Consider the following 23,846-nt stretch of genomic DNA (forward strand, 5'->3'; position numbering starts at 1 on the left):
ATTTTTTTCCAATTGAATGTATAAGCAGACATCTACATTACCTTTCACTGATAACTTTCTGCATATGTAGCAACAGCTATTGAGTTTATTACCTTTTCTTAAAGCCCAAGACTATCAAAACCTTTATTGTCTGTCAAATGTGTAATCTTCCTTCATTCATTCTTTCCTTCCTCCCTCCCATCCTTACTTCCCTCTTCTTTTCTTTAATGATATATTCATTTGCAACAAATTTATTTTAATGATACTACCATGTAGTTATGTATGTTTATTTGATAAGACCCTGGTCTTGAGTCAAGATTTCCTACATAAAAAAACTGCTTCAAAAACTCAATGGCTGTGTCACCCTAAACAAGTCACTTAAACTCTGGGTGTCTCAGTTCCATTATCTATCAAATGGGGGGGTTGGACTTGATGTTCTCTAAACTACTTTCTGGCCATAAATCAATAATCTTATGATCTTGCAGTAGTCAATGTAACTCAGGGCATTAAAGTCAAAGAGTACAAAGACCTCATCTGTGCTAGGTCTTTCGTTGCTTTGACCTTTGGTTCCTCATCTATAACGTGAGTTTAATGACATTTGAAATACCTACTTTACTGGACTATTGTTATTAAACCATAAAGAACTATAGAAATGTTACTTGCAAATGAAATTGACCACATAATCTCAGCATAAGTGATTTTTCATGAACACATACTTTAGATTAGAGCTGAAAAAAAAACCTAAAAATGACATGTTATTCCTACATTGTAACTGTGCTGGTCTCCAGATAATGTCCAGGTACAAATTGCTTCTTAACTCATTCTTAAAATTTGTATATATTGAAAAAACATTCTAACTCAGGGTTCTTTATATTATATTGAATTTAAATAAAAATTATACCATAGATATAAAAACATAATAGGGAAAAATCAGTGCCAGCAAAGGGTTCATAAAAGTCAAAGTGCTCTCTGAAATTTACTATCATATAGTCATATTTTCATCAGAGATTTGCAGCAATATTATCTAATCTATCTACTTAGCATGATTTGTCTCCCTTAACCTATCATTTATCAAGAAAATCAATTTTTAGTATTCCAAAGAGTATTCTGGAAATGAAAATTATTTTTACTTACTTTTACCAAGTTATTTTAAATGCTATTCTCTCATTTTCATTGTAGTGTCAAAAACGCTTCTGTAACTTAAGGCTTGAATGATTTTTGAGTAAAAGAATACAGATTGAATAATTAGTTTTTTCTCATTATAACATGAATTAGCATTAATAACAAAGGAAGAGAGGTAAAAGATTTCAGTGAAGGGAGACTTATTTTTAAATTTCATTTTCTTTTCTTTTTTTTTTCTTTTTGATTGCATATTTATAAGGAACATTGTCAAGCTCCTTATTGTTATTTTTATAATGCCATAGACTTCTTTCTGCTTTTTGTGTATTTCTAAAAGAAATGTTTTATATTTGATGTTGATTCCCCAGTTAATTTGCTTAAGAAGGATCTGGGTACAAGCCGGATTTCCAGATAATTTCTCCAACTCTTTCTCTCCAAAGCAGGTTGAAGTTATATGTGACTACAATAATGGTGATCATCTTTCCTTCCGTTCCCTTGCTTTCACTTTGCCAGTAGTGTTCAAAAGAAATTGTAAGATCAACTCCCACTCAGTAAGTACTTGGAATATCACCTATCCATCTTATACTGCTTCTATTTTTTTTTTTTAAATCACATAGCTATACAGAATCAGTGACAGGCAGAGAATTATACCCACTAACAATTCTGAAAGCTGAGAAATTCATTTTCCTACTCATCATTCTAAAATAAACATTACCCCAAGGGCCCTGAAGTAAAAAGCTTTGTACTATAAGTGAACCTTCTCAGAATAGAATTTTGAGAGTATTACAAGGCCTTGGGATACATTTTCCAAACTGTTTCTCTGTGTGAACTTGACCTCGCAGGCAACATTTTTATGTTTCTTCCAGTGCAATGGAGGAATATGAGCATTTTTCCTTAGTGTTTCCTTTCTATAACATGAGAGTGACCTGAGGCAATGCAGTTTACTCTCCTCCATTTTCAGACAGGCTTCTCCTCTTATTTCTTTTTGAGCTAGAACTTAAAGGTCAGATTATCACTTCACAGAGTACCCATACTATTGAGCTAATTTTAGCTTGTCTCACTATAATATGCTTCCACTAATTATTTCATAACTCATTTAAATAAGAGGTAGTCTAGAAGGGAATTCATTGAAACAACTATTCAAGTAACTAATTATTTTTTAAGCACAGGAGAATTTTCATTATGATGCCTGTATTATTTAAAAGCAGAGTGCTACAATTTGCATCTTGAAATATCTATTGTACTTCAGAGAAAAAAAAGTGTTTCTGAATGAAATTCCAGTTTAAGTACTATGGAGCTGGTTTCTAATTTATTTAGAAGGGTGTTAGGGGAAAGTATAAATGTAACTTGAATTGGAAAGTCACTAAATTTATCAGAAGGGATAAAGAAAGATAACTAAAACTTCATTCTTTAAAAGAATATATCTTTTAAGTATATATATTATAAAATGTATCATTTGTCTATGAAGATAAATGCATCATTTACCATTCTTCAATACTTCCATAATAATACAATTTTATGTTGAAGATATCTACATATTTATAGTTAAAGGAATAGATCTTCAGCTGGCAAAGACAATAGAGTGCTGGTCATGGATTTCAAAAGACTTGAGTTCAAATCAGACCTAAGAAATTAATTAGCTATATGAACCTTGGCAAATGATATAACTTCTGTCTTTCTTAGTTTTTGTCAACTATAAAATGTTAATAATTAGAGCCCTTAACTCCTAGTGTTGTTATCAGGGTTAAATTACATGATACTGTAAAGGAGTTATCAATATTCCTGGCACCTAGTAGATGTTTAATAAATTTTTCGTTCTTCCCTTTCTTCCTATTGAACTCATCATGCCACCCCTACCCCCCTTCCTCTCTCCTCCCCCCAGCTGCTGCAAAAACCTGCTTTACCTCCTGATTTCTCAGATCTAGATAATGGTACCATCTGCATTCTTGCCACTCATTCTTGAAAACCTCTGTGTTATATTACATTGCAACCTAGCTCAGGTACATATAGCCTATAGGATTCTGGGCAAGGTACTTAACCCTCTAGGGCTCAGTTTACTAAGCTGTAAAATAAAGGGATTATACTAGATAAAGTCTCCTCTAGGCCTAAATCTTATGTTTTCATAAGCTAATCAATTACTAAATCCCCTTGATCCTACACTCAAGATATGCTTGCATGAATGCTTTGCTTTATTCCCTTTGCCACCATCTTCGATTAAGTCCCTAAAACTTCAAATCTAGATTATTACAATAAATCTCTAATATGGTCAAAGAACTTCCTATCTCCACTATCTTTTCTCCACCAATCCGAAGGATTTGCTGATGCTTAATCTTTCTAAAGGACAATTCTCATCATGTAACTCAGACATCTTCAAAATCTACAGTGGTTTCTCATTGCTGTTGTCATTCAGTTGTTGTCCAGTCACATCTGATTCTTCATGAACCCATTTTGTTGTTTTCTTGGCAAAGATACTAAAATGGTTTGTCATTTTCTTCTACAACTCATTTTACAGATGAAGAAACTGAGGTAAACATGATTAAGTGACTTACTCTGGGTAACACAGCTAGTAAGTGTTTGAGGCCAGATTTGAACTCACTAAGATTAGCCTTCCTGACTCCAGGCCTGGCACTCTATCTATTATGCCACCAAACTGCCCTACCTGGCTCCTCATTACTTTCCAAATAAAGCCCAATCACTTTACTGTGACATTTGCCTCTCCATGTTTTGGCCCAACCTATCCTTCCATTCATACTATCTAATCCTTCATGCGCCTTAGACAAACTAGACCACTTATTTTTTTTTTTCATGAATACATTCCAAATCTTCTTGTCCCCTTGTTTCTCCAAAGTTGTTTCCAAAACCTAGAACTCCCTTTTGCCCAGACTTTCTAATTTCTACCCATCCTTCAAAATTCCTATAAAGCATGGTAGATAGAGTGCTGGAGCTAGAATCAAGAGGACCTAAGTTTAAATCTAGACTCAGAGAGATACTAGTTATGTGGTCATGGTCAAGGTCCTTGATTTCTGTTGGTCTTTTGTAAAAGGGAATAATAATTTATAAAATGGGAGTAATGATAACACCTTCCTCCCAGTGTTGCTGTGAGGATAAAATGATATAATATTTGTAAACCACCTTGCAGATCTCAAAGTGCTATATTAATATATCATGATGATGATATATTGACAGTTAACATTTATGGAGCAACTATTATGGGCTAGGTATTGTGCTAAGCACTTTCCATCTATCCCCTCCCTCTCTAATATACAGGGTAGTATCTTGTGCAAAGTCAGCACTCCATAGACACCTTTTGAATGAATGAATAAGTGAAGAGCAAAATATGCCAAACATATAATTTACACCTAAAGGAAATAATGTAAATAGAATCACAGAATCTCAAGTTGTAAGAAATTGAGGAGGGTCTAATCTCACTCATAATAGAACAGGAATCTTCCCCTACACACACAACATCCCTTAAAATGATTTATTCAGTCACGATTTAGGGAAATTTGGGGTAAAGGAAACAACTGTCAGCTGAGATGTCCAGTATACTGGACATTATAGCTCTAATTGTAAGGATAATTTTCGTTATATGGTGCCAAAATCTGTCTTCATGTAATTTCTGTCTCTTGTTCCTAGTTCTTCCCACTTAGTCCAAATGCAATCCTATTCTTGTATGTGACTTATACTGAAGCTAAAATATTTTTACCAAAGTTATTATTCTTCCAATCCCATAGCCACCACTCTCATAAGTTTTCTCCATTCTAAGTCAAACAGTTCCTTAAACCAAACTTTATGTCATGTTATCATCATTGTAATTATTCTCCTTTCTATCCTTCCCAAACTGGGATAGTCAGAACTGACCACAAGATAAAGATGGAGTCTCATCAGAGAATTAGACCAGAGGGCTATTGGCTCTCTCTTTCCTGATGGTGCTTCTCAAATGCAGCATAAGTATCACTTAGCTTTGTTGCCTATCCATCATATTCCTGACCCATAAAGAATGTGTAATTCCCTAACACTCCATCTCTCTAGTTTATAAATGAGGAACTAAATTAAATAATGGGTCCAGAATCACACAGGTAATAATTAGAAAGTTTAGGACCCAGATGTTGGTTCCCTAACTCCAAATCTAATGTTACTTTTTCTGCACCTTCCTCTCTTAAGAGGTCAATGTGATACATATATCCAGAACTGGCTTAAATTTCAAATAGTACAAATGAATATCATCTTTATTTTCATCATCATCAAGGCATTTTTTCTTAATTTTGGGGGATAGAGTACAGATATAAACAGTCCACAGAACAAGTCAGTAGATTATGATCATCCTTTCATAATTGCTATGCATTGAAACAGAATACAAGTAGATAAAAAGATTGTATTTTGTTTCAATAATTGAAAGAAAGTAGTGAGAAATAAGTTCATCTTCTATAGGCTTATGGAAAACATCTATGGAATAATTCTAGTAAGAGGTAAGATGACAGGAATACGTACGCCATCCTATTACTACATGTATTTCTTCCACTAGGTCTCAATATTTTGAAATTTTCTATTGTATATTAATTTTATGATTATAAATATTTGGTACTGTTACATGCATTAATATTTTTTTCTTAAATTTTATAAATTAACATTGTATATGTTTAATTACAGGCAACAGAGATATATTATGTCTGTCTGCTATATAACTATTATTTCAGTACAACTTGTTGAATTCTCAAGGACAATTTTTGGTTTGTATTTGTAATATGATGATGATGATGATGATGATGATGATGATGATGATGATGAAAATTTTTCTTCTTTCATATTTAGTAAGCACCATTGTATAGAACAAAATTGGTAAACCGGATCTGATTCATTTTACCCATTAAGATATAGCCTTGAGTTTCTATAATATTGTCTCTATGCCATGTAGAGGGAAACTAGAATTACAAATCAGACGTTCTGATTTCTTATTTCATCAGGTCACTTCCTTCATATAATTCATAAATGTTCTTATCTGTCAGATAGAATTAATAATACCTGCTCTGCCTATATCAATGTAGAAATACTCATACCTTTTCATAGTATTAAGCTGCCAAGATAGTATTGAATCCTTTTGTCTTTTTTTAACCTTGCTATATCAAGAATTTACTGCTTTCTTTACGTGACAGTAAATAGTGTTGAGGGTTAGACATGAGACAAAATTTTAGAAGCATTAACCTCATAACATTGAACACTTGGTCCAGCCTATCAGAGATTGAATTCAGTAGTTTGTGAAAAGCCAAAAGAAAAATCAATGAATTCTGTCTGTGCCATAATAAATTAACTGGTGAAAACTGAAAAAAAAACCTCAAATCAGTTATTCAGCATCATCTAGCTATACGCAAAGAGCATTGTTAGGCTAAGTTCATTTTTTTTTAAACCACTCAATTCAGACAGATAACTTTGCAATTGTAAACATCCAATGCAGAATTTCAATTACAATTTGCTTTATAAGCTGTTATATTCTGACACATTTCCTGAAAAACTTCTTTTACCACACCATGAAAGCATCAATAAAAAGTAACCTCTCTCCTACGAGCAAAGATCATGCCATGTTTATTTTGTTTCTTAGCTGTTGCCATGAATCCAGACAGACAACAAGTCGCTTTCTGGATGAGGAGACATTTCCATGGCTAGATTCAATGCATTTATAATCAATTCAATTCCAATGAAACGTCTAAGAAACACAGAGGACTGGAGTCATGGAAAGCTTGAAGAAAATGGCAAATGCCTTCTTCAGATATTTCAATCCCAAATTTCCTATATTTTAGTCACCTTATCTTATCACATCCGTGCATAGGGAGCATTCCAACATTTTGACTATAGATAGACAGAAAGAGAGAGAGAGACAGAGAGAGAGAGAGAGAGAGAGAGAGAGAGAGAAACATCTATGTATTCATACATATGACAAACAAACAAGTCCAACCTATTCCCATCAGGAAAAAAAGTTCAATTAATGCAACCATAACTTGATGCACAGTAATCAGAGTGACCCAAGCCAAGGGGAAAACGGAGAACTCTGGATTTTCGTCATTATTGTTCTCTAAGTCATGCTGCCTCTCCCATTGCGTCATTTTAATCAGAACTATTAAATTCTGTTTAACGGTTCTAAATTATAAGTTACATTGGTTATGATTCATATGATAGAAGATTTAAAAGCTCACGCTGTCTATGTTGGTACACCATCCAATTAAGTGGAATACTAAAAGTAGGCAACCTGTTAAATTGGATTTTTGAGGAAGATGTTAGACTAGCAGGCAGCTCCCTGGTTCTCTTCCTTGCTCTCATTCCCACTTCAGACGAGTGCACTTTTGCAAATACTGTATGTCAGATTCTGAAGAGCTCTTCAGAAGTTCCTAGAAAATCGTATGAAGAGTGCATGGAAAGATCTCTGCATAAAATATGTTGACTGATTAAGGACAGATTTCACTTGCCACATTTATTTGATTAAAAAATTAGAAAGTACAAGTGGAAAATAGTCTGTAATAATATTTTAAAATCAGATTTTAAAATGTTATTGTTGTGCAGTTTTCAAACATTGAGGCAGTTTGTCCACAGCATATCTGGCTGTTACCTATTAGTGGTGACTGGTTTATTAACTGCTAATGCCTTAAATTGAAATTAAATTGGACCCACGGTTGTTATATGAGGAGGATCTATACCACTATCACCCATTCCTAATACATTCCAGTAGTCTGACAGTCTTAACCTCTACAGATATAACCTTGATGAATGCTGTGTTGCCAAACAACATAGTGAGCATCTAAACTTCTATGAACAGCCCTATTGCCTCCAAATGATATAATCTAAAATGAGATTGTAACTCAGTGGCTGAATACTTTACCCTCCCTTTGCACAGAATGCTATAGCCCAAGCCTCTTTATTTTAATATCTTGCAAGAATGCAATCTTTCTTCATTTCCCGCTTTGAAAGAGAGGCCCATAAAAAAACTGAATCTTGATTGCAGTAAGCATGAAACCATATCAACCCCACATCAGGACATTCTTATGTGATATAAGATCCTGATTTGATTTTTGATGTTAGCATTAAACAGCTGCCCAAATTCATTCTGTTTAGCAAAGATATTCCAGCATCATGGATAACTGATCAGGAAGATCTAAGAGACCAGAAAACTGGATGATGTGGGAGCGCAGGGATGTGCTTACAGTATCCCTCACCTCCTTCTGGGCATTCCTGGATAACTCCTTGTTCATATCACTTGGATAGGTCATTATTAGCACATACTTTCAGTCCTTCCTACACTTTCTGCTCATCAGTCAGGAGGCACAAACTCAGAGAGATCAGCTGAATTGGTGTCTTACTTTCCCTCTCATCCTTAACCTTGCCCTTGTCATGTCCTCACTATTCTTTACAATTAATCCATTACTATTAATAATCCAAGTGAGTCTAATGTAAGCAGACTTGTAGAATTGAGTGGGTAACATTTATATACAAATGAAGTTACATTCAAAAGAACATCTAGGGCACACCTGAAAAGAAAAAGTGGAAATAGGGTCACATGTTGGCTTAGATAAGTGTCAGGGTGAGAGAACACACAGAATCCTATTCATTTTTTTCCTCCAAATGCCAGAAAGTGGCTTATTTGATTATTCTAGGTAGTTTGGTGGTGTAGGATGTAGAACACTAGACTTGAAGTCAAGAAGATTTGATTTTAAATCTGTTTCAGGCTGACCCAGGGAGGTCACTTAACATCTTTCAGTCTCTATTTCTTCACATATAAAATGACGATAATAATAACGCCTATCTCACAACTCTGCTATGTAGATAAAAAAGATAAGATACGCAAAGGAGTTGACAAATGTCAAGGTATTATATAAATGCCATTATGGTGATGACTAATTTAAATACCTTGTTGTTAATGTCATCATTGTTGATGTTTTTATTATTAGCTAATAAAACCACTATTTCCTCTAAACTGATTGTGTTCCAGACAGAAGGAATTGTTTTCAGGTTGCCTTTCTTCAGAAAGTCTGAATCTAGGACAGGGTGAAATAAAAAGAAGAAACATACTACCAAAGCAATATTTGGTAGTTAGATGCCTGGATCTGGCCTAAGTTCTGAAGTTAAGGATTTTAATTAACATTGTCCTCTAGGAGATGTTATTGGGTAAGCTGTTGGAGAAAAACCCAATTTAAATCAACCTCATGTAATGTTATTATCCTATTGCAAATGGACCAGCTTGCATAATGAGAGCTAGAATATAAGGTTAGCCGAAGATAGCCACTTACATTCCTGAACTCAATTCATTCTTTTTATTCCCATGTTGGCCCAGTTAGTGATGCTTTGTGTACCAGACAAAAATTAAAGTCTAACTTCGGGTGAATACAACTTCATTATAGAAACACAGACCAAAGTCTGATTCATCTTCTTGCTGGCCTGCCACTGTAGTGGCCAATAGAGATAATTATGAGCTGCCCTCTAAGAAGAAAAGGTGTGACAGAAATAGCAGCAGATTGTAGATTCCAGGAATTTTAATGTGTTGTTGGCTGTGTCTATGTTACTGCAAAGCTTCCATATGAGAGAAAAAAAGAAATAAATCATCCTGTCATCCAGATCTTTAGTCAAAATATTTCCCATCAATAAAGTAGCTGGAAGGATCCTTCAGACTTCAGATCTCCACCATTTATCGGTACATTGAGATTTCTGTAGATACCTTCTTTACCACCATTATTATTAAAATAAGACTCAGTGCCCTGGGACTGAAAGCTAGTCCATCTGCAAAAACTCAACATTTACAAAGCTGGACTACAAAACAAAATGCATTCATTTAAATCTTTCTTTCCTGTCAGATTCTCTTTGAGAAGAAACATAATGAACATGATAGGTCAAACATATATTTCTTTATTTTCCCCCATATTGTAAAACCTAGTTGTTCCAAGATATTTCTTGGACCTCCAAAAGCATAGAAAGAACCCAGTCACCTACCTGCTACTGAAACTTTAGCTGTTCGACTGACGATTGCCCCATAATCTCCTAGTGAGGCTTCACACTGGTATAGACCCTCATCTGGTTTATGGTGCCTGGAGTGGACTATATTTTGTATTAACAGGGAGCCATTTGGTAGTTGCTGTTTCCGTTCATCCATTGCCAGGGCTAAGTGGGCACCATCCTTCTTCCACTTGATAACTGGAGCTCCTTTATCAGACTCTGCTGAGCAATTCAGAAGGACATTACCTCCACGCATGGTGACAGCATCAGAAGGCTCTGACAGGAACCGGAGAGATGTAAAACTTTTAATCTGGGAACCTAGAATTGGAAGAAGAGGGAAAGAGGTTTCATAATTTAGATATCAGAAAACATTTGAAATAGCTAAATCTATATTTGATCTTGTTGGATCTCCATAATGTATCTCATTTGCTACCATGGCTAACTGACAATATGTCCCCAAATAATGTAAATATTTTTAAAAGTTCTTGTGATCAAGGAGAAAATATGTTCATGATTGATGTTAGCAAAGCAAATAAAATATTTGAAAAAGATGAAAAGAATACCGAAAGTCAAAAATTCAAACACACATATACCATCTTACATCCTGTACCAAGATAAAGTCAAAATGAGTACTCAATTTATAAATAAAGGCTGATACTATAAGCACACTGGGAGAGTAAGGCAGAGTTTAACTGTCAGATTTATGGGGAACAGGAGAATTAATGACCAAACAAGAGATAGAGAACATTATGAAATGTAAAAATAGATAATTTTTATTACATTAAATTAAAAAGGTTTTGCAAAAGAAAGCCAACGCAACCAACGTAAGGAGGGAAGTACAAAACTGGGAAAGGATTTTTACAACCATTGTCTCTGATAAAGGTCTCATTTCTAAAATATATAGAGAACTGAGTCAAATTTATAAGAATATAAGGCATTCCCTGATTGATAAATGGTCAAAGGATATGAACAGAAGGTTTTCAGATGAAGAAATCAAAACTATCTATAGTCATGTGAAAAAATACTAAAAATTACTATTGATTAGAGAAGCGCAAATTAAAACAACTCCAAGGTACCACATCATACCTATTAGATAGGGTAACATGATGAAACAAGAAAATTATAAATGTTGGAGAAGATATGGGAAAATTGGAATACCAATGCATTGTTGGTGGAGTTGTGAACTTATCCAATCATTCTGGAGAGCAACTTGGAACTAGGCACAAAGGGCAACAAAACTGTGCATACCTTCTGACCCAGCAATATCACTTCTATGTCTATATCCCAAAGAGATCATACAAATGGGAAAAGGACCCACATGTACAAAATATTTATAGCAGCTCTTTTTGTGGTGGCCAAGAATTGAAAATCAAGGGGATACCCATCAATTGGGGAATGGCTGAACAAGTCATGATATATGAATGTAATGGAATACTATTATGCTATAAAAATGATGAGCAGGCAGACTCCAGAAAAACCTAGAAAGACTCACCTAAACTGATGCTGAGTGAAGTGAGCAGAACCAGAAAAACATTTTACACAGTAACAGCAACATTGTGGAATGACTAATTTTGATATACTTATCTCTGCTTAGTGATGCAAGAATCTAAGACAACTTCAGATGACTCAAGATGGAAAGTGCTATCTAATCCAGAAAAAGAACTATAGAATCTAAATGCAGATCAAAGCATAGTATTTGTGCTCTCTCTCTCCCTCTCCCTCTCCCTCTCCCTCCCTCCTTCTCTCTCTGATTCTTCTTTCTCATGGTTTCTTCCATTGGTTCTATCTCTTCTGTACAACACTACTAATGTGAACATGTTTTTCATATGAATGTAAATGAAGAGCCTGTGTCTGATTGCATGCTGTCTTGGGGTCAGGGAGGGGAGAGATGGGGAAAAGATTTGGAACTTAAAATCTTATGGAAGTGAATGGTGAAAACTGAAAATAAATTAATCAAAATTTTAAAAATCATATAAGCATAGGCATACCTACATTCCTAAGTTATTTAATAAATGAAACATTGATCAAGAAAAATGATATTATATATGTCACAGTTCTATAGATCTTTAGGGTTTGCATTTATTTCATAAAATCTCTTTGAATATTTCAGAATTATTCTTATTTTCATTTTACAGAGGAGGAAACTGAGGCTCAGAGAGGTTAAGTGGCATACCAAAATATGAAGGATTTACTACTTAATGGCTTTATACCCTTATTGCCTTTGTAACTTTGGATAAGGCTATTATGCCTCAATTTTTTAAGATGTGTCATATCCCCTTATTAGAATACTAACTCCATGAGGCCAGAGACTATTTCCTAAGTACCCAGCATAGCTCTTCGCAGCTAATATGTGCTCCATTGAAATTTATCTAAGTTAGAACTAGAAATTGAGGGGATGTCCATCAATTGGGGAATGACTGAACAAGTTGTTATATATGCATGTAAGGGAATACTATTGTGCTATAAGAAATGATGAATAAGTGGACTTCAGAAAAACCTGGAAAGACTTATATGAACTGATGCTGAGTGAAGTGAGCAGAATCAGGAAGACATTGTACACATTGTACACAGTAACAGCCATAGTGAATGATGAATGATTTTGATAGACTTAGCTCTTCTCAGCAATGCAAGGACCTAAAATAATTCCAAAGGACTCATGATGGAAAATGTCATCCACATCCAGAGAAAGAACTATGAAGTCAGAATGCAGGGCGAAGCAGATATTTTCTTTTTTTGTTTTGTTTTCTTTCTTATAGTCTCTTCCATTCATTATAATTCTTCTTTGCAACATGACTAATGTGAAAATGTGTTTAACAGCAATGTATGTGTAGAGCCTATATCAGACTGCATGCTGTCCGAGGGAGGGATGGTGGAAGTGAGGGGCAGAAATTTAAAACTTATTCAAGTGAATGTTGAAAACTAAAAATAAATAAACTAAAAAAATAAATCCTGAAATTTATCTAAGTTATTAGTCTTTTTCAGTTCCACTTCATACTGGAAAGGAAAAAAATAGCATATCACAGTCAATCCATTTTGGGTTTCATTCTGAGTTCCTACTCTTCCCTAAGAAGCCATTCTCTTCCCACTGTGTATATTTTTAATCTATTATTTTTGTCCCTACTGTTGACAACTGCACTTTTGCCCTCGGAACTTTATGACAAGCTATGGACTACTGTGTTCTCTTTTTTACCTAACTACATCATGAAATGTTTTCCCATCAAACAAAATAACTGAAACCTGATAAAAACTGAGATTAGTGACAAACCTAGAAAGCTTCATTTTAAGTCCTCTCATTTAAACCACTGGCAAAGCTGTTAAACAACACCAGACAAGCAGTACGTACTGTTTTGGACACTAGCACTCTGCAATTGGAATTGGCAAGTATCATTTGGGCTTGTTCCATCTAATTATTAGATAATCTCCACCACAGTTTCCCTGTTGAAAGAGCACCTGACTTTCTTTATTACTAGCCTTGTATGTCTTTTAGTAAGTTGTTTAAAATCACCTGGCCCTTAGTTTCCTCCTACATAACATGAAGCCATTTAATAACTAGATGACTCTAAGATCCCTTCCAGGTCTAAGCATCCATTTTTACTAGCTTGTGGATAATACTGGTACACAGAGCACATTCAAAAGCTCTGATGAAATCCAGGCAGATTACATCTATTTTCTGCTTCTTGTCCATATGGTCCCCTACTTTATCACAGAAGGGAACCCAGTGTAATAGACAGTAAGGTCAGATTGTGCCAGTTGTAAAAATGCAAAAAAGGCCAAGTTCTGAATTCTTCCAATATCAGGGTAATTCATAGGACAACTTCCATCGAAGTAGTATTAATAAGACAGAAACTTCTAATGTAAGATTATGTATCTGTATTAAAAAAAATTATTGTTTTTTTGTTCTCCCTGGGACATATTGTTTTAGACCACACTTTGGGTTGGACACCTTATTTATGGGACAGAACACGCAATACATTTCTACACAGCTGTTTATGACAGCGTGTTAATGAGTATATGTGCCCATTATCACAAGTAAATAATCCACTTAATCTGAAATAGGGAGGTTATGACAGTTTGCAGAGCTGCAAGTGTGGAATTTAGGGAAGTTAAATAAAGATTAACATTCCTTTAATACAGTTTATTTACAATTGGAGCTATTTGTTCTCTTTTTAACAGCCACATTTAGATTATATAGCTTCAAGGAAATGATACCTCATTGCCTAAGTAAACTCTATCAGCTCTGAAATGTGAGAAGGAAGAAAGAACTCCCACAATAAATTATATTTATTCTGTGACAGATTAGAGGAAAAATTAACTTAAGTAGGACAAACCCTAAGCAAACATGTTGATAAAGATAAAGCTCATCTCTTGTGTCATTTCCTTGACACTAGGCCCCAGGCATTCAATGCCCTCATGTTGCTTAGGATATTTAAGGTGGTATTCCACCAAGCAGGGCAGCAACTAGTCATTCCTGTGTCTGAGAACAATTCAACTGGGAACTGTGCACAGAGAATAAGAGAGGAATGGTCTGCCCTCTAGAAACTGCAAGTGCAAATGGGAAGCAACAGAAGATAAAGAAAGGAAGAAAATGGTAACATAGAATGTTTCCAATGTTGCATTTTTACTAAGGCCTGACTGAATCCAAATATCCATAGTCACTTAACATCTTTGAACCCCTAGTTTTCTCATTTCTAAAATGAGTGAGCTGGCCTATGGTAAGTTTTAAAATCCTTGTCTCTTTTAAATCAATTATCTATATGACCGCCACAAAAGAGTTGTAAAATAGTTGCAAAATGAAGGGGTTAGACTAAATGACATCTGACATCCTTTTTAAGTTTAGATCATATGAGAAATAAACTGTAGCACGGGGATTGTACAATAGGGATTGTGGAGAGGTGAGAAAGGCTAGGCTTTTCAGCAAAAACTTTAAGATAATTCACATACAAGAGATTACCTTATTCAGCAAAGGATAGAATAGTTTTCAGAATTAGCACCCAGAAAAATCTAGTTGAAAGTGTCACTAAGAAACTATCTAGGAAAGTTATCCTTTTGAGTTAAACATCAGAGTTTATGGACTGATTATAGATAAATTATTCTCCTTCAAATACCACATTATTTTTTCCATCATTTTTCTTTTGAAGGATATATATTCCCTTAATCAGATTTTTCAGCATTGGACAGCTCTCAAGGTTTTAGGCATAAAGTCAGAAGAACTCTACTAAAAGAAGATATTCATAGGAAATATTTTATCTTGCCTAACTCAAGTGTTAATTATGGGGCATTAACCTTCAATTTAATGAAAAAATAGTATCTCTGGTAGGGAAAACTTCAGCAGGATTCTCCTAGGCTAGAAAATTGCAACATTAGGAACACAGAACTAGCCACTTAGTTTACCTTCCTACAATATAAAGAGTTCATTTAAAAGTCATTTTATACAAAATGACTTTTAAAATTTGCTCTATGGTCTGCAGATATCACTACTTCAGAACATGGCCTGTGGGTGCCAATTCTGACTGAGATTGAAATAGTGAGCGTAAGGAACAGTGGGAACTTTCCACTAACACAATATTATTATTTCATTCATTATTTTTGAAACATTGTTTTCAAGCAAATAGGAAATTGTTTTCCTCTTGACTAGATTGCCTAACGAGGAAATAAGAAGAAGATTAAACTTTCAGGTGAATCTGCAGCAGATATTTATATTTTTGTTTTGAGTTTTCTCTGTATAAATAAGCTTCTACGATAATATCTCAAAGCATTGGTTCCTTCCAAATTTATGTTAATAAAGCACCTAGTGATAGAGGGAAAAAATATATTTAATGTGTTCCAGTAATTCACTTGAAGATCAAAAGAAAAAGAAAAATGTTTCTACCAGTCAGAGTCCCCTGGTGTTTGCCCACCTTATCTATTTCTTGCTTATTTCAAAGTATACTTTTTCACAGAGACAAGTATTAAGATTGGTTTTATAATGTACAACTTTTTACCTAAGATTTCAAGCTAAGTTAAAAGCACGAAGAACAATTCCATATGGAGCTAAGAATCCATGACCAAGCCACAAAATATAAAATCTTCAGATTTATAAAATCAGAGTAACAAATGAAAGGGTAAAAGAAAAAGGTTGGAAGGGACAAAAGAAGTATAAGAATGGGCCTAGAAATGCCATATAATACCTCAAGATCTTACTATGTATAATTTTATATTTTTAAAGGCATAAATTCCAAATACCACTGTGGAATGGATAGTTGGAGATAATAATAACAATCTTTTCCCTTTCCACCTCTACTAAGCACACCATCCCCAAACCATTGCACACTGGAAACCTCAGCTATGGTAGCAATTTCTCTTCAAGTGAAAATCAGAAGAGTCTTTCACATATATACATGTATACATACATACATACATATATATATATATACACATATTATACGTGTGTGTGTATATGTGTGTATATATATATATAAACATATATTTAAGGCACTCAGAAGAATTTTGTGAATGCCAAATCTTGGTCCACACATACTTGAACAAAAGTTTTAGTGGTGGTGATTGAACTTCAGCCAAAAAAAAAAAGAAACATCTGATCTTACCTTTGGATTGCTCAATGTAATGGTTGATAAAGATATTCACAGAATATACAGTTAAAAAGGGAATTAGAGAGTATCTACTAAGGCAGTTTTCATCATTCACAAATGTCTTGGAGGTTTATGACGACCATTGAAGGAATTTATATTCAAAATATTTAATTCTGCATTAAGCAATAAATAACCATGTGATTTATATACATATGTGTGTATGTGTGCATATATATCCTCTCTAACAACAAGAATGTACATATTTGAAGTATTATACATTTTTATAATTTAATTTGAAGTTTTTGAGAGGAAAGGTTATAACTGTAGTTATTATAAACACATAATGCCCAAATATAAAAGAGTATTATGAATAGTATGTTATCATCCTGGGTTTTCACAACGTGTAGTGTTTGTTGCCTCTGCTTCTGCTGCTACTGCTGAAAATTGTTCACCAAAAATAAAAGTGGTAATGATGAACATAGTATAATTCTATTATTTCACAAGTGAAGAAACTATGGTCCAAAGATAAGAAATTTCCAAAGCTAGGAACATAACAAATAGGAAAGCCAATCAGAACTCTAATCGTCTTCTGCTTCCAAGTCCAGGTTCTTCCCTCTATCCTAACTTTTCATCTTCAGGAAGTCATCAGAAATCATCTCCTATTATTCTGTAGCAACTTCAAAGGCAATCTTAAGGGAGAAAGAAGCCAGAGTGGCTACCTGTTTAAAAAACAATTACTTGTGGGCAGTCACACTGGAAATCTTTATCGGAAGGATACAGGTACAATGGAGTAGTGGGAGGAGTCCTCATATTACTATGTGTTAACCACAAATGACCTGCTAATGCTGCAACAGGTATGAGAAACAGATACCTACTCAGACATGAGGCAAGGCTTTTCTTGTCACAAGCTAGTTATGACTATAACTGTTGGGATTGGAAGCTCAATTCCGTGTGGACGGTCTCGGGCGGGTAAAAGTGGGACTTCTAAATCTTAGAGTCTTACGAGGCCCTCCATGAACAGTGGGGGTTCGAGAAGGTCAGACTGAGCTAGCTCGGCTAGCTCGGGTATTTCTGCCTCTCCCCTGGAGATACGTGATGGGTGGAGTCTCCCTGCCCTCAAGGTCATCCCGGATTGGAGCACACCTAGTTACCTAACAGCACGGTATTGAGATGCAAACTGTGTGGCTGAAGATTAAGTAGGATTGAGGAAGCCAGAAAGCTCTCTCTTAGCATGTGTGGAGCCAAAGAGGATAGTAGGGCTCCGCTTCTTTTCTTTCCTCTCTCCCCTCCCCCTCTCTCCCCGCTTGTACTTCTACTTCCAATCCCTTAAGCTTAACCTCCTTAGGAAATCTCCCCCTCTTCCTCCTAAGGAAGACCTCCCTGCACTTGTAACCCAGACCCTGAAATAAAGCTCAACCCCTGTTCGACTCTGGAACGTCCTTTCTCTCATACGTTTATCCGGTTTGGCCAACCGAAGACCTGGGACAGGTAAGAAAGACTCGGGTAACCCAATACAGGCCTCTAGGTTTGGCATATAACTAGTTCTAGATCTCCCTGGAAACTTCACTTATGTTTATTCAAGTTTCAGTTGAACTGTGGTGGATGATAGACAGACATATAAATAGGTAAAACTGATAGATAAATTTATTTTAAGTTTAAAAAGCTTTCCTTACAACAACTTTCTGAGGTACATATGGTAAGTACTATTAAATTCATTTTAAAGATGAATATAACTCAGAGAAGAAATGTAATTTGCCTAAATTCAAAAATGGGATTAGACTCCAAAATAGGTTCATAACTCCAAAATCCCCTGTTGTTTCCCCAATAGAGCAATGTCTTTTCTAAGTATGAATTTAAGCAATTTGAATCATCCTTCATCTAGGATGGAAATCTTCCCCACCTTTTAAAGAACAAGCAAATGATACCAGCAAGGAAGCCTTAGAAGCACAAACCTAAAAAGAAAATTCAAAGGAGAAATACAAGCATAGCTTCTCATTAATTTACTATTTAGAAAAGTTCAAAGCCTAGGGCAAACACATGGGGACTCAGGGAAGGAAACATACATGTGGATCATAAGACTTGTCTCTGCCAAACTGATAGAGAGGAGGAATTCCAGAAAGTCTACGATCCAAATATTAGTGAGAAAAAAAGTGAGTTTAGATTCAGGGTCAGCTAATTTTAACATGACTAAATATCGCCAAGTGGGAGGTTATTCATTCTGATTTATGCTTGGCACAGTGGCACTTGTCTTCTTCCCCTTACAAGGTTGATAGCACAACTCTAAATACAGATACAAGATATGTGGTTCAAGTGTCAGTCCCTTCAAAAATATTTCTCCATATTCACATGAGAACTCAGAATCAAGCTTTCTGATCCCATGGGTACCATCCACAAAGCAGTGGTAACATTTGAGAGGTCTGAGGCAATTAGAGCAAGAAGTTTCTGCCACAGCCAGCTTCCTGAGTGTCCTCTAACTAAATCCAACGGTAGAGAAGAGTGATAAAGGATGGGGTCATGGAGGGTGCTAATAATTCCTTATCCTTTCACTGCTTCTAGAACCAAATCATTACACCACCTTGTGATTCTGCTATTTGATAGGAGGTGAATCCTAAAGGGATTTTTCAGTTCAACAGGTAACTTGGGCAGACCTTTGGGTTATCAATCCCTGGGCCAGACACAAAATTAACACTTAAAAGATAAACTTTGATGTGCTGCTTAATCTGTGCTTACTGCGGAACATCCCAACTCCATCTCTGGCTGTGTCAAGACAATTTAACATCTTTTCTAGGCATTTTGCATCAATAATTCTCACTGCGGAAGAAGTGATTTTACAGAATTCCATCAGGTCATCCCCGAAGGTGTATTTAGCATAGTAAAAGTAATGTAAATAATTGAACAGTTTTAAAAAATAAATTCAGTCCTTGAAATATTACATTTTACCATTTCATATAGGAAACAAAATCAGGGCATTAAGCCCACACTAGGAAATAGTGATAAAAGAATCTGAGGCTTATTATGACATGTCTCTTGAGGGGACATGAAAATGGCCTTAGTGGTGGAGAAACAGCACATAGGAAACATGACAATGTACATAATGGCAACACACTGCTGCAGTCTCCACAAGCAGTCAAAATCACACCATTTAAACAAAGTCACAGTGTAGCTGAAGATGGAAAGGAAATGGAAAGGAACGTTAGAGATCAACCATAAATTAGATACAAAACTGCAAAAACAAAAACCCAACAATTCCAAAGGGACTTGATCAGAGGGCAATTCCATCTACCACCTTGAAAAAATATAGACTATTAAAAATGTACCTAGGCTAAGTCTCAAGGCTTGTGTTCTGACCTAGCTTTTTCACTTCAGTTTTGCCCCTATAAGTAGGGGTGGGCTTGGTTTCCACAGAGATCAGGTATCTTGTTCACTATGACAGGGCACAGAAAAATAAAGAAGCATGCCCCACTGGTCAGAGTAGGAAGGGAAGTCACAACTGATAAAAATTGAACAGACATAAAGGTTTTTTTGTTTTTTTTTGTCTAAGAGTGTCTAAAATCCTCCAATCTCTACTTTATAAATCTAAATCTAGCACAAATAAAGAAGTCAGCTGCTTCGTACTATTTCATTAACCATGAATAACAACAAATCTTCAGTTCCAGAGGCATGAAGTTTATACATAATGCAACTAGATTACATTGGGAAGAATACAGGGCATTTATAATATTCACCTTCCTGTCTACCATAAGGAAAGATAGCAAAATGTGAGGAATTCTTCATGTTTATTTTTTGTCCCCCAATCCTTATACAGGACAGCAGGAGCAAATTCCAAGCTGTCATGTCATATTACCTCGTTTGGCTTTCTGTCAACTTTATTTCTGTAGCCATGTTTAATATGTAGTTTATATTTGTTTATCACCTATACCCAGCTCAAAACTAATCTTATCCTGCAAGCTTTTCTTCATTATCATTACCTTTGATTCTGATTCTTGTTTTATCTAGTTGGAAGTAGATATATTTGGCTAAGAAAAAAAATGAGGGAGTGTGTGTGTGTTTGTGTGTGTGTGTGTGTGTGTGTGTGTGTGTGTGTGTGTGTGTGTGTGTGTGTGTTTGTGGGTGTAGGGTTGGGATGTGGATTACTTCTCATCTGCAGCTTCTTTTGATTTGAACTCCGCAGATACCCCAGCCAGGATAAGGTTATCACCTGAAATTTCATCATCTTGCTTTTTCAGAATTAGATATTCAGTACCATCACAACTCCCCCAACTTCCTCTTTCTTCTGATTAGAAGGCTGGAGGGTGGATCTCAAAACTTCTTCCAAAGCCTTCCTTTATAGAAAACTGGGGTCTGGACTTTCCAGATAAATCTCCACTTTATATCTACAACACTATTTGATTTGAACTCCAGGAAACAAAGTACCTGTGAAGCACCCCCTTGATATTTCCCTGTCCTTCTTTCTGGCTTCCTTTTGTCTGTTGTCTCCCCCCATTCAAATATTAGGTTCTTGAGGGCAGGTTTTTTTTTTTTTTTCTTATTTGTGCACCCAGTACTTAGCACAGTGCTTGGCATGTATCAGGCACATCGTAAATGTTTACCGGATTGAATTTAATTTCTCTTGCCAAATATCTGAAAGTGAGAAAAAGAATGAAATCCTAGAACCTCAGAGTTGGAAGGAGCTTCATCAGTCATATAATTCAAACTGTAATCCAGCAGGAATTTTGTCTATATTAACTTGAAAAAATATTTATCTAGCACCTGAGAAAAGTCATATAGACAGAAGGCACTCACTTTGTTTTCTAGAAGAAAATATTTTCCTTTTTTCCTGTTGGAAGCTGAGTCACCCTTTCTCATGCTGGCTAGTTGTAAAGGGGTTTTATGGACCTTATATCCTTGTTGACCTCCATTATTTATGCGCTGGGCCAGTTTGCTCATCTTTAGACCACTTGGTAGCTCTTCCTTGCCCCCCTCTCACACATACCTATAAGAGCTTACCGTTGTTGTGGCAGACTTAGTACAAACCCCCTTTGATCTTGCTGCAGTTCAGAATTTCTGAGCACACATGATCCAACAGATCCCCTCGCAGCAGGAATTATAGGCATGCATGACCACGCTTGTCTATTTCACTTTAGGAAGACTGATGTATTGGGAACTTTTTTCTTTCATTCAGCTTACATTTGCCTTTTGATATTTCCACCCCCTAATCCTACTTGTTTCTTCCTGACCCAAGAAGGATAGTGTTAAACCTCCTACATAACAATCATCAAACATATAACAATACACATATAGCACGCCTTCTCTTAGTCTTTAGGCTAACCATCCCTAGCTTCATTAAGAGTGCGTAACATGACATGTTCTACATTCCTTAGTTTCTTCTAAGGCTACTTTTTTGTTTCTCCTCCTGTATGTCTGTCTGCTCCTTCTCAGTGTCCTTTATTATCTCCAATATCACCAGTAACTTCTTTATCAAAACCCATAGTCTTTTCTAAGCACACAGATTTCTTGACCTCTCTATAGTATTTGACACTCTTCCTCTTTTAATAGTTCTTTATCCCTTTACTACTTTGACACTGTATTCTCATTCTCTTCTTTTTATATCTTTGAGTGCTCTTCCTCTGACATTCCTTCGCTTTCTCCATTATTGCTTCCTCATGTAGCCTTCCCACTTTTAATATGATTATCCCCCCCACTATTTTTTTTTCTTCTTCCTTCCTCTCTGTTGGTCTATTCTCTTATCAATCTCATCCATTCCCATGCCATCAATTAGAATATGTATACAAATGATTAATAAAACTTTTTCTCTTGTTCTAACCTCTCCACAGATCTTCAGTCTTGTATATTTATTTCCTAGCCAGACATCTCTACCACAATATCCTGTAAGAACATGAAATACAACGTTTCTAATTCCATACCATCAATAAATTTTCCCAATAGCTAATTCCTATATTTCCTCTGATGTAGAAACATTCCGTCCCTCTTTTTGTGGGGGTGGGGAGGACAGGGAAGAGTGAAAAATATTGCTTCTGTTGAAGCTTAAGGTTTGTTGTTGAATTTTGTATTTTAATTGCTAATCTGCACATCCCAAGTTCTGATATCAGGTCCCTTTTCCCGAGTAACTATTTAGCTTGTAAGGGGTTCTGGGAGAAAAATGAAAACAGAATCTTCATTTGTTTAGACAATATTTCTTTCGCTTAAAAGATAGATATATGGTTATATCATCTCACTATTTAATAGTTATCATCCATTCAATTCCTCACAAAAATCATTGGTTCCATAACTGTGTCACTTGAATTGATCAGTTACCCTTGCCTCACTTTCGTCTCTTAGAATATTGGGTTTCAGTTTTCTTCAAAAATTTTCTCTGCCTGAGGATCCTGCCTATATCTCTCCATTCCTTAGGCATTAGTGTCATCCCACCACCCAAAAAAGTTCCTTATATTTTTTCTGTATATAATATAGTTTTATATATATATATGTATATGTATATGTATATATATATTTGTATACATATACACATTGGTGCACATGTTCCCTCCTCCTCCCCATAAAGTACTAGCTCCTTAATGTCAATAACTTTCATTTTGTATTTATATCCTCAAAAGTATTGAATATGGACCAAGATAGACTTGAGTAAACAGAATCAGAAAAAAAAATACACACTATAACTCTAATAATGTAAGTGGAAAGAGTGAGCAAAAGCAAGCATACACACACACACAAACACACACACCAAATAGTAAGTAACTTAAATGACCAGCCTATCCTCAAGGAAATGAAATAGAATGCACATCCCTTTCCTGATTTAAGAAGTAGAGAATTATAAGCTTAGAATATTGCCTATCCTGTTACACTCAGATTAGGTATTGGTGAGTTTATCTGAACTGCTATTGTTGACAACAACTTGCAGGATAGGGGAGGGAGCAAGGAAGATATTCCAAAGTGATAGTGTGTTTGATTCAGCATTCACTTCAGATAGGCTACCCTAGTTTCGCCATATCCTAAGCCTCTGCCTTGTAGGCTAGGCTAGTTGTTGTTGAAATTAACGAAACTGTCCAGAGACTTAATTGTTCCAGGGATCTTAGTGGTTTCTTATTAAAGAGACAGATAGATAGATAGATAGATAGAGAGAGAGAGAGAGAGAGAGAGAGAGAGAGAGAGAGAGAGAGAGAGAGTTAATGTTAGCATCATAAAAGTAATTGGAGCTCTTTAAACCTG

General features: G+C 35.5%; 1 protein-coding gene across 1 annotated transcript in view; it reads right to left on the reverse strand.

Moving 5' to 3' along the window:
• Positions 1–23,846, reverse strand: part of DCC (DCC netrin 1 receptor) — a 995,337-nt gene that overhangs the window by 963,207 nt on the left and 8,284 nt on the right. Inside the window, 2 exon segments of the mRNA XM_072606654.1 lie at positions 10,069–10,389; positions 22,084–22,092. Of these exon segments, the coding sequence (XP_072462755.1) occupies positions 10,069–10,389; positions 22,084–22,092 (330 nt within the window).

The sequence above is a fragment of the Notamacropus eugenii genome, chromosome 4 (assembly GCF_028372415.1).
Source record: "Notamacropus eugenii isolate mMacEug1 chromosome 4, mMacEug1.pri_v2, whole genome shotgun sequence".
Taxonomy (NCBI): domain Eukaryota; kingdom Metazoa; phylum Chordata; class Mammalia; order Diprotodontia; family Macropodidae; genus Notamacropus; species Notamacropus eugenii.